At 42.7% G+C, this 15998-nt stretch overlaps 1 protein-coding gene across 2 annotated transcripts in view; it reads right to left on the bottom strand.

Annotated features, from left to right (window-relative positions):
• ARFGEF1 (ADP ribosylation factor guanine nucleotide exchange factor 1) overlaps nt 1-15998 on the bottom strand; it is a 146822-nt gene that overhangs the window by 95818 nt on the left and 35006 nt on the right. For both annotated transcript variants that reach the window (XM_059724005.1, XM_006261995.4), the window contains exon 2: nt 2544-2574. In XM_059724005.1, the coding sequence (XP_059579988.1) occupies nt 2544-2574 (31 nt within the window). The remainder of the gene's footprint in view (nt 1-2543; nt 2575-15998) is intronic.

The following is a 15998-nucleotide window of genomic DNA, read 5'->3' as shown; positions in this document are numbered from 1 at the left end:
CAAGGAAAGCAGTGATAGGTGGTCAGGCAGTGGAGGAGCAGTGGGGGGCAAGTGGTGGAAGGGGATGCAATCGAGGAAGAAATAAAGAAGCAGGCAGTGGAGGACAGGCAGTAGGGGGAGGCAGATGCTGGAAGGTAGGAAGTTTGCCCCCTGCCACCACCACTTATCCTCCTCTTGTGCCAGACCCCCTCTTCAGCCTTGTCCCCCACCCACACTCCCCCCGCATCACTTCTGTCCCCTACTTGCAGCCTCAGGCCCCTGTCCCCCTTCCCATCTTCCTGCCCGCTGCCCACCCCAGCTCACCGTTGGTCCAGCAGGCTCAGTACCTACTGCAGCCTGGGGCATGGAGCACCACCCCATCCCCTATAGGTAAGCAGTGTAGGTGGAGTGGGGGGGTGAGCAACGGCTCAAGCTGAGGTGGGGAAAGGGGCAGGTGGTGCAGAGACAGTGGAGAGGGGCACCAGTAGCAGCAGCTCAAGGATCGACTTATCTAGAGGTCAGGGTCACAGCTGCTCCTCCCACCCTGCCCTTTGTACTCAGACTCCAAGATGAGAGGCTCCCCCCAACCCCATGCTGAAAATAGGGAAGAGGAAACCATCTTGGAATTGAGTAAATATGGTACCTAGAGGGTTTTCTCCCTCTAGAAAGGGCCCCTTGGGTAGGAACAGGGTACTGTCATGTATCCCCCTCTCCCTACCACACCCCTGAATAACTGGTCCTCCAAAGCAATAATGGCTGTTGAAGAAGATCCTTTAGATATGTCTGAGGATTAAAAAATAATAAGCAGAACTTTGAGTGGTTTGCAATCTGTAAAGAATTGGTGAAGTGAAACCAACTGCTTCGACTTTTATTTGAAAAGCACTGTTTTTCTGATCAGCTGGAGCTCATCAGCAATCCTGCATATTCTTTGAAATAGAAGCTGTGGTAAACAGCTAAATCACTGCTGTGGTCCCACAGAGCTGTTTCCTGCAGCTATATGCACCTCCAGCTATTTCACAAACCCTCGTCTTACAGAAGGGTTATGAAGAATCTCAGTTCTACTGTATCTATTTAGAAAAATGCTTGATCACAGTAAGTGATTACATTATACAAAAACCCCAAAACAAAATCCCTGTGTTAAAAAAAAAAATGTTAAGGCTGAAAGGTGAAGCACTGTGAAGTTCAGAAATGCCAGAATCAAGGTTGCGTGCACTTTTCTGATTTGGCTCCCTTATGCATCATGGCTATTTTTCTAAGCGATGCCTGTCTCAATTCACTGGACAGGATAAATGATACTCACTAAATAAGTAACTATTCAGTATTTTTTTTCCTTCTTATTGCTCAATGTGCACTCCTATTTACTATAATATAATCTATTTGCTACAAACCAGTCAAAGCTTTATATGAAGATAAGTTACTACTTCCCCCCCCCCACACTTTGCTGTGGTGTTCCTCACCATGGAATCTCAGTTCTCCATGAAAATCAATGAATTCTTTTCACAACACTGCTGTGAGATGATTACTTCCATCTTACCAAGAGGAACTGAAGCACAAAGCTTTAGGTCAGAATTATCCAATTTAAGATGCCCAAACAGAAAAATCGTGGGTCTAATTTTTTCCAGAGTATTTGGCATTATAAAAGCCTTGTTAGCTTTCAAAATGCTTATTTCAGGGTATTAAGAACTACTAAAAAAAAAAAGAGAGACCTGAGAAGTCAGGTACCCAGAAAAAAGTGAAGGGCACAATTACTAGCTACCTACAAGAATTAAGGTTAAAAATTTGACTAGCACCATACAGGAACCCTATAGCAGTGGCAGGGATAGAACCCAAACCCTCCAAGACAGCATTCATTTGTTTAAACCATGAGAACATGCTCTTTTCCAGCTTACTTCATTACACATGTTCCAGTTTATGTAGCACTCAAGCAAATACTCATCACAATACAACCCTGATTTATTCCCAGAGCATGGCCAATCCTGTACAATGAATCAGGCAGGAAGCCCCGTGAACCATATAATCCTATCAGAATGCATGTTCAGTTTACCTGTGCATTTCAGATACTTGTGGACAGCAGAGAAATCTCTGACCTCGGGAATCTTAGTTTACATTTTAACTTTTGAAGAGGAATTTCACTAGACCCTTCCACCAACATACCTGCAAGACTAGATGCATGATCCCTCCAGTTTGTCCTAATTCTGTTTCTTCATCCCAACCCCAGTCCCTATGCTTGGAGAACGTTAATTCTGCCATCTGTGCTCTCCGTCCAAACACCCCTCTCCTAGCTCCCTTTCCAAATCTCAGCCTTCCCCCTGCCCACTCTCCCACATGCAATTATTTCCCAACCAGTCCTAGTCTATCCATCAGACCCTCAGTACTAATCTACTCTGTCCACTGCTCCCAGTGCGCTCGTAATTCCCATGCCAAGCAAGGGATACAGATGCTAGGAACACCCTGCAAGAAGAGACCATGGAAATGTTCAAAATTACAGTGAATGTTATTTAGCTCAAACACTGTTCATTTTGTCAAAGTAGTATTGTTCTTTAATTAAAGAGTAAGTCACGTACCTTTGCTTTTCTGTTTCATCTTTTATTTCCTCTGTAAAAATGAAACCGTGCATTAGAATGATCATAAAGACATAGGTATGAAAACAGTAATATGAAAAGTTAACTTAATTCTATATTTAATAGATGGAAGGCTATTCAGACCAATATTATTTTATTCCAACGTCAGTTTAAAGTGGCAAGCACTATCATAAACAACAGGCTTTGCAAGTCTATACTTAAGATGCAATCAGCAAACAATCATTAAGTTATGATACATATCTATAGTTTCAAAGTTAATTAGCATTTAAATTAGGGTCCCAGTGCCCCAGTCAAGATCAATGACTTTGTGCTGGACATCATTTCAGCATGTATGAATAATTCAGCCCTAGCCCAAAATACCGCATAGCAAAATATAAAAAGGTGGAGGAAAACGTAACGAAATCAAGACCTATACAAACCTCTATATATAAATTAAAAAATATATATATTTGAAAACGACCTAGCATAAAACATTACTCATCTCCCTATATAGAGTATATCCCCTTCAAAATAGATACAAGTATTTTATCAGTAAACAGCAAAACTGTATAATAAAATTTCCATCTATTAGCAGGCTATTAATCACCTGCACCCTTTAAAAGGCAGTGGTACATGTTTAGATGCTATTTTTCCCCTGAATACATGGCAACTACAAACAGAGCCTCTCAGACAGAAGTGATGCCTTCAAGCAAAAAGGTGCAGCATTCCCATTTCAGACTCAATGTTAAGAGTTAAAGATATTCTCTTGTCAACAAAACTAATTTTTCATTGTATTAAAATTACACTTTACAAGTTATCTTTAAAATCATTTAAAAATTACTTCATCTTCACTCATTGTAATATTTCTGTGTAGGGTTGGAGGGTTGTTTTAACTCTGATGGCCCATGAAATGTATGAGGCAAATATCTGTGATAGCTCTTATTGGGCTTCACGCTGCAGACTACTTTACCGTAAACCATGTGGGGAAAAAAAATCACAGCATAAACACTAGAAGTTTCCTATGCATTATCAGGGATTAAAGAATTGATTTTCGTAGCTTATCTTCCAATTGCAGGTTTGGAAAAAAAAAGAAAAAAAAGGGGGGAAAACGTGGGGGGGGGGAGGCAGGAGGAAGAAACCTACATTCCATATGCGTGAAGATCCTATATGTTCAGGAGGGGCAGAGCAAGAAGACTTGGCGAAAACTCTGACCCCAGCTTTCATCTAAAAAACCCCAAAGTATTCTAAATATTAATCAAAGTTATATACGATAAATAAAAAAAATAAACCTTCAGTTTCAATTTATGTCATTTCCCTTTGATTAGAAACCAAAGAGGTAGTTGTAATATAATGTTTTGTTTCTAACATTTTAAAGAAAGAATGTTTTGTTTTCTATCATTTTTCTATCATTCATTAACAAAGTGATAGCATCTTGGTTTCATGGATGCAACTATTTTCTCACATAATCACATGCCTTCCCATCCCCTGAATACGACACCATTTTTTTTGGATGGCAGAATAAAGAAAATATCGTTCTTTGAAAATACCCATGAGTACAATATTTTTGCAAGGAAAACAGAAGCGGGGGGGGGAGGGGGAGGAGGAGAAGGACAGAAACCTGTGGGTGCTCTGATCGTGTCCTAGCTACAACATGTGATGCCTACCCAGCTTTAGGAAGTAGGGCTTGGCAGTTCAGATGCAGCAGGACTGGACACTCAGCTATTGCCCCTGCTTGAGCCTAACTGCCCAGCCTTCCTTTCTGAGCTGGGTGGGCAGCCAGCAACACCTAAGTCTGCTGAGGGTCCACCTGGCTCAACAAGTGGGGCTCTGACAGGATCAGTCCCTCTGTTCCCCACATTTTCTCATTTAAAAAGGCACTCACTCTGATATTCAGCAGCTAATTTTTGGAAAAGATGCGAGTTGTGTGCAAATAAATAGGGTAAATATAGCATTCAGAAGAATTTTAAAAAGTACAATTTTCCAATTCTGCACATCTGCATAGCTCTCCAAGCAAACATTATACAACCTTTCTGTAAAGGGAATGAGGGATTTACCAAAAAAAAAAAAAATCTATTTCACTGATACTAACTGAAACTATTAACTTCCCAGTTGAACAGTTTGTTTAAAAAAATTAACATGAACATAAAGAATGCAATTAAAAAGAGAAAATTAATAAGCTATATTAGAGAGCTGGAGGATATGACCTTTCCTGTAATGGGAAGATGCTGACATCTGTCAAAATGAACATCAAGATTGACAGAGTAGAGGTTAACGATTGACAAAAGGCAAGCTAAAGGTTGATCATCTTTCAAGACAATGTATCCTAATATTGGCTGTAATGCTAAGAGTAAAAAAACCCCACAAATAATTGTACTGATTTATACACATTCTAAATATGTTCAGAGATATCTAAAAATATTCTTTTAGGCCTATGGATTTCCTAAAGTTTCTCCACTTTTGAAACCTCTAAAAGCAGAGTAAATAAATAGTGCAAAAATGCATGTCTGGTTAGAAAACCCTATCTGTAGATTCCTACTAAAGAGATGAACACTTGTCACTAAGTTCATTAATAGCAAGCATATAAACACTTTATCCTCAATGTTCTCTCGATTAAGAAACATTAGAAAATTGTTTCAGAGGACATTTGAAGTCATGCAATGCTTTCTGAACTTGTCAAAGCTCCATTTCCCCAAAGCTCTCTCCCTATTCCGTTTTGTAATAAGGATAAAATTATACTAACATAACACTGATTTTTGTTAGTTTAATACACTAAGAACAGAGTTGCATGTTAAGGAAAGAGTGTCAAGTTTGCTTAATATTGGGAAAAGGAAGGCACTGCTGTGCTCCATTTCTGTATTAGTCTCTAGCTACTAAGCATCTGATCATATAAGCCTTCTTACTGCTAGGAAAGTGACAGCTTTTTAAACTTCCCTTGAAATTTGTACTCTGTTACTTTACCCCATACTCCAGGATCCATTTCTTGGGTCCTCTTTCTCCATGGCAAGCTCTAGTATTTGCCCTTCTGTTACCGATAGCTTTACCAAAAAACAGAAGTTTTTACATATTTTCACTTCCATCCACAGGACTTCATGTGTAGCAGCAGACCTGGCCAGAGTGTTTTGTCACATACAAAATTAAATGCAATAGGGCAGGATAATAAACACCCACTGACCATACAGCCCACAGAGTCTGAGTGACATAAGCAGAGAAAAGCGATTATTATGTTGTTCAGTAACAGGGAAGAAATAAAAGAATGCCATGAAAAGGGAGAGAAGGTAGGCATAAGGTAAGGAGAAGATGACAGGCAGGAAGGACAACATAAATACTACTTTACAAGTCTCAAGTCTTCACAGTTAGGTTTCACAGAAGTTCATTTTAAAATACATAATTTAAATATAGAAAAGATAAATGTAAGAAGCTAGACTGAGAAGTAATGCTTATTAGCCATATCCTGAGATTACTAATTTTAGAAGTACAATGCAAAAAAATTTAAACCCTTACGTTTAAGCTACCTTTGACTATTAGGAAGATGGTATGTCTGTGTTGGACAGAATGGCTTGATACAAGCAGTCCAAATCTACAGCTTTCTTCAGAAAATAATCTATGATTTGTGCAGCTTATCCAGTTTGAATCCATTAATATAAGTTCTGTTTAGCCTCCAGAACCAGTTTACATAAAGCAAATGAGCACGCTTTTCTGGAACAGGGCTACACCATACCAACTTTAGCAATAGGATTGGTCATAAACAGTGTTAACTAAGCCTCAAGATAGCTGGTATTTTCATCAGAGTAATTTTATCTCCAAAAAGATAGATACATAGAAGACAGGGAAAAAACAATTTTCTGTATTTGGGAAGTTAAGGTATGAAATGAGCAGTGACTTCTTTCATGTTATTACCTCCCCTCTTTACCTTCTACAGAACAAAAAAGCTAGTCTTCAACTATTTGTAAATTTACTTCAATTTTTAAAAGCAAATCAGAAGTCTCATAAAAAGAAAAAAAGTCACTTAGAAGAAAGAAATCAGTTGGTCAAAAGCGCTTCCTTACAATCTTAGCACAAAAGTTCTAAATTAATTTCCATAAACTTAATAACCAGGCTTAAAAAATAGAAAAGATGGTTGCCATCTTGTGACCAGAAGTCCACCCCATAACCTCTGGCCTTTGCCACTGGAAGTCTCTCCTCTTGCCCAGGAAGTACTCCTTGGGGGGTTGCTTGTATATTGCGGAGGAGTGGCAGGGTGAGTGTGCGTGTGTGTGTGTGTGGGGGGGATGTGGGAGACTTGGATGCGTGTGTGGGGGAGGACTTGGGTGCGTGTGGGTATGATGAGGGGATCTGGTGTGTGTACAGTGGGGGTCAGGGTATGTGTGGGATATGGATGGTGGGGGGTGGAGTGTATGAGGGGGTGTGTGGGTGCACGTGGGTTGGGTGTATGTATGTGGGGGCTTTTACCCCCTGCCTGCTCTTTGCAATGTGGCTCAGCCCAGCCCCTCTGCTGGGGCAGGAACTGCTGGGGCAGCCCCTCTGCTGGGGAAGGAAGGGGATCCGCACTGCCTGCCTGGCTTGCAGGGCGCTGCAAAGGGCAGGAAAGCAGCTGCCACCAGCAGGCAGCAAGAGAAGCCCCTGCAAGAAGGGAGTGGGGCAGGGAGCCAAGCCTCACACCACCAACTGTCTTGATCTGTGTCCTACTCCTGGCCAGCAGGGCTGCAGCAGAGCCAGTGCTGGCTCCTGCTGATGTTGCTGCTGCTTCTCTTTCATGTGCCTACCCGACGGGGCTGCATCAAGTGCACACTGGCTTCTGCTTGTTCCCCCCTCCTAGCTGTCCTGTGCCTGTCCTGCAGGTCTTTGTGAGCAGCCAACTTGCTTCCCCCCTCCCATCCACGTGCTGCCCAGCCTGGCAGAAGCAAAACCAGAGTGAGGTGCAGGCAGAGCCCACTATACTCCCCTCAGGGCTACAGCTTCCTCTCCTTACCTGCTGCCCGGAGCACTGCAGCAGGACTAGGACGAGGAGTTGCTGGAGGCTGGGGAAGCCCACCAGTTCCCTGGGCAGTGGCAGCAGCACTAGCCCTGCTCAGAAGCTGTGCCTGGTAGCGGCAGAGGCTGGGAGCACAGCACACTCTACCCTGGGCAGGACTCGGCCCCATACAGTGCATTGAAGGGGCAGCCACTGGCAGGGCTGGGTACAATTAATTGGTGGGTGCCTGCCTGCAGGCCGGATCCAATCAGCTAGTGGGCCGCATCCAGCCCACGGGCCATATTTTGCCCACCCCTGCTCTAGACTTCACTTAAAAAACTCAGGCATGCATACCACTAGGGGTATGCTGACATCAATGTCAGCAGTTCCCAAGAAACGAACATGCAAAGATGCATCAGGTGTAGGGTTTGAGCTGAAATATTTAGCAGGAAGAGAGGATATACAATGAAAAAAATTACTGAAAACCATTGCTCATGTACACATAGGGAGAGTGTGCAACAACCATGTTTCATTAGGTGCCAGCATCTGATTAAGTAGGCTATCTTACTCCTTTCTGAACAAATTAGTCTAGGATGCCACCCTACCCCAACTTCAGATTAACAAGGCTAACTAGTTCTCCATACTTTATTTATTACAAATAGATAACTATCCACCACACTTCCCAGTCAGTTATTCTACTACATGCTTTGGTTAGCAGACACCATAATAAAGTATCAGCCAAATATATAACAAACACCTTCACGCTTCTCGCACTGAGGACTACCCAAGAGATAATGAAGAGGTGAACCTAACTCTACCCAAGTTGTATGTGTGGTAAGGCTTCAGATAGAAAATGATTGTGCTTGTATTTGCCCTCTGGAGATCCTTCACATGTTAGTCACCAGTCCTGAGCCTCTATATTTCTGTATCTATTAAAGAGACACAAAACAAGAACAATGAAAAACTGGTGAATAGGTAAAAGGGCACGGAAGCAGGCAGTAGGAATACACAATAGAACACAGGATAAAACTAGAGGGTTGAAAGGAAAGACAAAACAGTAGCAAGAATGGATTATTTCCAATATACAGAGATTGGAGTAAAAAAAGCAATAAGAACATTTAAGAGCATTTAGCTTTAGGTCTTTCCACACACTGGTGGCATTCCAACAACCTTTATCAGGCACCAAAATTAGAGCTTTTGAGTCACAAGCAAGTCACAGGACATTAGAAAGCCACATGTCGACCTCAGAATTTAAAGCCAGTGTTACTGGGATTTTAGGTTACACAATACCATATGACCATGAATTTGCCAGGGAACTCGCCAAGGCTTCACGCTCTTGGTGCATGGTTGTTATGGGAGACTTCAACTACCCAAACATCTCATGGGATGAGCACTCGGCCAAATCCAATTGCTCTCAAAGCTTCCTTACGTACGTGGATGAACTCTGTCTCAAGTTTATGGGCCAACAAGAGGTAAGGCGCTACTGGACCTGGTTCTGGTGAAAGGGGACGATCTAATAAGCAACCTAAGAATTGAAGGAAGGCTGGGTGACCACAAGTTGATCACTGTCACTATCTATCGTGCAAAGCTGGCAAGTTAGCCAGCAATGCAGTAGTCCTCGACTTTAAGAAAGGTGACTCTCATAAGCTCAGGAGGCTTGTTCTTGAGGCCACGATCTCACAGGGAGGGGAGTTCATGATGAGTGGTTGCTCCTTAAGGATCCTAGAAGCACAAGGGGAGTCCATCCCAACCCATAGGAAAAGGTGGTAAAAGGGCTCAACAACCCACTTGGCTCAAAAGGGAACTTATGGACCTCTTATGTCAAAAAAGAGAGGCTAATAAAGGAAGACAGGAAACACCACTAAGGAGGAGTATGCTGCACTGGTCCACACCTACAGGAAGCAAACTAGGAAAGCCAAGGTTGCAAATGAACTCCAACTGGGTACACGAATCAAGCATGAATTATGAAACCACCATCATTAAACAGATGGGCAAGAGACTTTAAATTGGTTGGGTCACTTTTGGGTACATAAAGCAGAACTGATTTAATTTGGGTGGGTTTAATGATCAACCATATCCAGTAGAAGTTTTGCAAATTGTAGAGAAACACCAAAGCAGAAGTATAGTGTTGGAATCACTAAGCAAAAGTAAAAGAAAGAATAAGTATATGCCATAGTGCATACTTGCTTGCAGTGGGGCTGGACAGTGGAAGTGGAAGAATCAATCAGGCCAGGACAACAGTAGCTTGCACTTCTGTTTAATCACACCTCCCGTCACCCTTCAAAGGATCTCAGGGCACCTCAGGATATCACCACAATCTGGCTGGGAATCATTGTTCTACACCTTGTAATGGGTAACTTCATTAGCAAACAATTTCAACTGTCATCTGATGACTTGCATATACTTGGAAGCACAGGAGCTCAAATGGACATCCTGGGTCAGAGTCCAAGCTCTTGTTGTCACAGGCAAATAGATTTAAGACTATGTTCCAGCAGTTTATGAAAGGGCGCGTATGATCCATTTTTTTTACCTCTCCTACTCCCATCAAAAGGCTTTTCCAGAATTTGATTGCTTTGCTAGTTCAAAATGTTAGTCTTTAGCCAAAAGTTATCCATGGAGAGAATTAATTCACATGTGCTACTGTACAAACATTGTGCATCTCCTAAATAGCTCTTCTCCCCATTTTCTACAGCCCTGCACATTAATTTTCAGGCAGCAATCACATCCACTCTCAACCTTCATTCCAGTGAGGTAAAAAATACATTCTTTTAGATGACTGTCCCAAGGGAAATGGAGAGCCAGTCTTATCAATGTAGTGGCCCTTCTCTGTGCCTGTTCCAATTTTAACTCAAAACATTTTGACAAAGGATAAAACCAAGGCCTCTCTCTCAAATCAGAAGAACAATACCCCAGCCATTCTTCAAGATGCACAATAGGGGCATCATCCCAAAACTGATCCCTCACTGTACTTATTTCCTCTTTCTACATACATTCCCAGTATAGTTTTTCATAGTCATCCAAACACACAAGAAATTTTTGTCTCCCAGTATATTGCTTTCTCAGTTACTTCAACATTGTCTATTCTGACATTAACAGGTACTCATATGCATTTAGAAGGCTGCCGCAAAGGCTGTTTTTCTAGATGGTTGCATCTCTCCTCTGGCTTCCTCAACTGCATAAAAAGCTAAGCTACTCTTCTTCACTGTCAAGGAACTTCATATCCCATGACCCTAATTATCTTATTCATTATCTAAAACAGTTGGGGCAGCAGAGCTCACTGGGTGGTGCGGTCCGGAGCTGCCCCACAGCACTCCACATGGAGCCGATTCCCACCTGCATGCCTTCTGGTTCAGCCCAGGCTCTGGCCAACATGCAGCTTCTGGCAGGGTTGTTCCCAGTGCAGCTGCAGCTGGCCAGGCACTGCTCTGCTCCAGTTGCCTTCAGCAGGAGCTGTACAGCTGAAGCTTCCCTGCTGCCCTCCCAGAGTGGCACAGCAGGGGCAGGAGCAGAGGAGCAGCCAACACTGGAGGTGAGGGGAGCAGAGCTGCAGCCACATTGGGAAGGGGTCCAGGCTGGCAGGGCTGTTCTGCTCTCCTTGCCTCTAGTGGCAGCTCCTCCTCCTGCTGTGCTGTTCCAGCAGGGAAGAGCTTCAGCTGGGCTGCCCCTGCTTGCAGCTGCCTTCCACTCTCTGCTCACCACACTAGACAGGCCAAGCAGGTAGAAGGCAACTAGGAACTGAAGGCTAACTGGCTGAAGCCCCCCTCCACACAAAGTGGTGCAGCAGGGACAGGAAGAGGAAGAGCCACTGCTAGAACAAAGGGGAGCAAAACAGCCCTACCAGCCTGGGCCCTGGACAGTGTGTGCAGCTTCCAGTGGGGATGGTCCCAGTGTGGCTGCAACTCTGCTCCCCTTGCCTCCAGCAGCAGCTCCTGCCTCTGCTACTCTGCTTCAGTTGGGTGGCTCCCACTGGAGGTGAAGGGAGCAGAGCAGTACTGGGAACAGCCCTGCCAGAAGCTGCACATGCTGGTTGGGACCCAGGCCAGCAGGCCAGATCTAGTCAGTTGGCAGGCTGGATTTGGCCCACGGGTTGTATTTTGCAGCTCCCTCCTCCTCCCAAATTACACGCTTAATCAATAACATGGTAACTCAGACACGACTGCTGCTTGGAGCCACTCCCAGGGGCCTTTGCGGGGTGGGGAGAGAGAGGGGGTTGGGAAAGGAGGCTGTGGCAAGCCCAGCCAGACAACACAGCCCATGTGAAGCAGCTGCTGGCAGCAGCAGCAGGCAGAGGGCTTTTCCAGCCTGATGTCCTCTGGGAGGGAAGGAGCACCTGTGAATGAGCAGCTAATTATTTAATTGAGACTCATTTAAATGCCTGCTGTGTTCCTCTTCTAACCTCATATATTATAGGTACTAGTCGCCTCCATCCTGCCTGCCCTGCTGCCTTCCTGTTCCTGAGGAATCTGCTACCTCCCTTTTGTACCAGACTGCACCCCGCGTTAAACGGTAACCAATAATGCATTACTGGTTAACAATATACAGTAAAAGCTGTCATTTTACCATCCGGAATGCTCTATTAACCGGCACCTATCATAGACAGCAATACACCTTGCCGTGCGCTTCTCAGATCTGTTGTTTATGGAAGCTTCAGGATGCTGCTGAGCGGTGTCGCTAGCAGCAGTCTCAATTGTAAACATCGACCATCGTGATTGTGTTGTGCTTGTATCATGACTACTGCTGAATATCTTGCCCATCCTGCAACTGTGGCTAAGTATAGCTCTCAGATACCCAGCATATTTGATTAACTGGCACCACCCCATTCCCCATGGATGCCAGATAACAGAGCTTTTACTGTACTTATCTTTCAAATGTTTAACCTTACATATCCATAAGAAGCATGCCTTGATTTGGTCTTGTCCAGTACTGAAAATAGCATCAGCATTTTAAACAGATTTCAGTGGAAGTCTAAAGTAATTTGCTTTGTAAATCAGCAATACGTGCAGTATATTTGCTCTTTTGAAATGCCAGATTACTAATTCTACAGCAGTATCATAAATATAATTATCACATATGCTGAGCAGTATAGAAAAAAAAAGAAAGACATGCATATCATCTACTACACATACACTAGCTGTACATACTACAGACAACATATCTAGTTTACTATGGAAGTACCTGCTGAGCAAGAAAGTCATTTATACTACTAAAATACCTCTATTTGACTAGTATTTGGTGGCTATGCCTATCATAGTAGGCATCTGATACTGGAAAAATTGTAACAGGATAACATTTGCCTTAGTAATTTTCCCTCTATAGTATTTTCATTCTTTTCCATTTAAACTGTAATGCAAGAAACAGCAGCTTACAGAAGTGTTTTGTTTAATACAACATGGTATTTTAAAAGAAAGAGAGGTTGGGTTAAAAGCTATGTAAATCAACAGCTTTAATTCTGCACAAGGGCTGTCTGTACATAGTCAGTGACAGGATCAGAGCTTTTCATCCATGTGAATTAAAAATTTAAAGAAGCTACACAACTTCAGTGAGTTGTACTTTAAATGGTACAACTATCTTTTTCTATGGAATTCTCTCTCAAATTCAGATGAGGTTCCCTCAACTTCTTAACCATGAAGAAAGCCACATGATAAGATGGAGAAATAGTTTTTCCAACGGTTTTTATAAAAATCAAAATATGCCAGTAGGTGCTCAAATTGCTTAACACTATGAATATTTTTTCAGTTATATTATGATCCTGGTAACTTAATCCTTTGGTAATGAAGGTAAGAGAAAGAAGAAACAGATTAGAAAAAAAAAGTTCAACCCTCTTAAAAATACGAGAGAGAATTGAACAAACAATATCCAAACAATGAAATGTGGAAAAAAAATGAGTTACAGCTGAGACCGAGAGAAACAGCATACAAGAGGACAGCTTGAAAAGAAAGCAAATGTGTGGATTCCAGGCAACATGCAATGTAGAGGAATTTTATGAAATATTAATACCAGAAGTATACATTTCAATGGTAAATGTTAAAGCATTAGCTTGATTTAGCTGGCTGCTCTCCCTCTTTCTTCTGGCAAACATCTCCATTATCTGATGTTACCAATAATGCTCTAGTTGGTGTGGCAACTGTGGGAGAAGGAAAAAGCTTTGAAGCCTCTACAGAAATTTCCAATACTTGAAGCAGCTACTTTGACACTTTCAGAACTTGTGCTGAGCTAAGTGAATTTCAAGAAGTGACTGAATACAATGTTCAGCAACACATTTTAAATCAATTCTGTTCTAATATTAAAATAAAAATATTACAATATTTACTAAAATGGTATTAATAAATTTTGGTCCCCTATTTGGATAAAGCTTAGCAAAATAATAAATGAGTCTCTGCCTCAGAAACTGAATGTGTTGAATACACCATGCTACAATAGTTTGTTCATCTCTTCTGCATGCAGGTTTTTAAAAGCGTGTTTCATACTATCCAAAACAGTTCATTTAATCTCATAAAACCCTGCTGAGCAGAGTCCATATCCAAACTTCTCTCCCTCTAATTAAGCAGGAGAGCAGAGCAATACATGCTAACAGTCTACCCAGGGACTTAAAAAGAGCTAAAATAATCAACATTCAAAACAGCATAAACAGTTGAGCAGGAGAAGTGATGAGTTACTTTTGGCTCAAAACTCCCCTGATCTTAAACTGCAAGGGTAACAATCTAAAAGATTTGCTGTCCCCGGGCCAGAACTTGATACCATACTTCCAGGGAACCTATGGCATGGGGCCAGTAGTTTTATATAAACCAAAGAACTGAATGCATATGTAGTAAAGGTAGGTCTTCAACTCTGACATCCACATAGAAAGCTTCTCATCATGGCTGGACAGTGCTTCAATGCCATACTAGTATACACACCTACAGCAGTTAGGAGACCATCTAATAGAGTCTGTGTTGACAGTTCAGTGACTCTCAGTTCTATCTTCCGTATTCCCCTTTCTGTACCAAAGTCACTTAATACCGCATTAAAATCCTACATTTGTTTACTCAGCCAAAGGGTAGTTTTCACAGTACTTGGATAGTATTTGCATTCAAAAAAAAAAAAAAAAAAAATCCTCCTTTCAGCATGCTGCTGGCTGACCATACAACCACCAACACAGTTTCTTGTAAAATGTTAGGTGAAAGCTAAGCAAAATGCCACATCCCACAAGCTGCCAAAAAATCATCCCTAGTAGTGACCTTTACCTGGTAAGCAGTGTTACTGAGCACAGATCCATTTGGATACACTTCTTTGGAAAGGGGTAGGTGTGAAGTAGCTTTAGCAGAGACCCAGAAGTCAAAGAGAGGAACACGCCAGCTGACTGCTTCTAAGGGGCTCTGAAAATATGAGATAGACTCAAGAAACAGCATGGAAGGAACCAGAATCCCCACAGGCAGGTAAGAAGCAAATTGAGATGTATGCTTTTTTAGGATCATAAACCCCCTTCTCCACCACCAAATCTCAGTATTTCACACTGAAGGCCAAATGTGTGCATCACACTTCAAAGGGAGAGCAGAAGTGCCTTTTGTCCCTCTGCCCAAACCACATATGATCCAAGACAGATCGGGGGGGGGGGGAAATCAAGCCTGGAAAGAGTAATTTATTAGTTTGCATTACCAGTGCAGGAAAAACAAGGTAATCAGTACAAGCCAAGCAACATTCACAGTTTCAGAAACAGTAGCAGTATGTATATATGCATTTATTCTTTTGGGCACCTTCTCTCAGAAAAGGTATGGAAAGTCATGGCATGGGCATGAAATCCAGACCACTTTTAAGCCTTTCAATATGGCAAGTTCTGGAAAAGCTGCCATGGGTGAAAGTGAGTACTGACAGATAGTAGTATCGTTCTTATAAACAGGATGCTGAACTAGAGTGCAGCTATTTAGGTTTGCCCTAGGTTTCACACAGCTTTTCAAAAGAGAAATTAAGTGTATGGCAGTGATTCACAGCCAGGGTGATGGGTGCAACCTGGATTGCCACCAGATCCTCTGAAAGGTGCCTAAGGAGTGAGAAGATAAGCAGATAAACCAGAGTAGATAACACAGGTTCAGGTTTGTTTCAGCCTGAGCAATCCCACACCTTGCTGCCCAGCCCCTCTAAAAGGAGGTAAAGCACTATTATATGGTACAGATTTTGAAATTGGTGAATTGAGTTCCAAAGTTATGGAGGGCTGCCTTGAGTCCAAAAAGGTTACAAAATACTGATGTAAGCAAACTCTGCTCACACCAGGCTCCCCAGAAAAAAACCCATCTAAATCAGTAGTACTCAACCCTTTCATCCAGCAGGCCAAACGGGCAGTGCCTGATCCCTCCACAGGCCAGATCCAGCCAGTGGACTCAATCCAGCCATATGGAAGGGTGGGGAGGAGCAGCCTGTAGGGGAAACAGGCCTGGCCCCAACCCAGTCCTGCAGGGAGAGAAGGGGCATGACTCTCCCCCCAATCAGCCCTGCAAGGGAAGGGGGCATCGCCCAGCCCCACCCTGGCCAGG

This window comes from Alligator mississippiensis, chromosome 3, assembly GCF_030867095.1.
Source record: "Alligator mississippiensis isolate rAllMis1 chromosome 3, rAllMis1, whole genome shotgun sequence".
In the NCBI taxonomy this organism is placed as follows: domain Eukaryota; kingdom Metazoa; phylum Chordata; order Crocodylia; family Alligatoridae; genus Alligator; species Alligator mississippiensis.
Note: the sequence above shows the minus strand (reverse complement) of the source record. Positions and strands in the feature narration are given on the sequence as shown.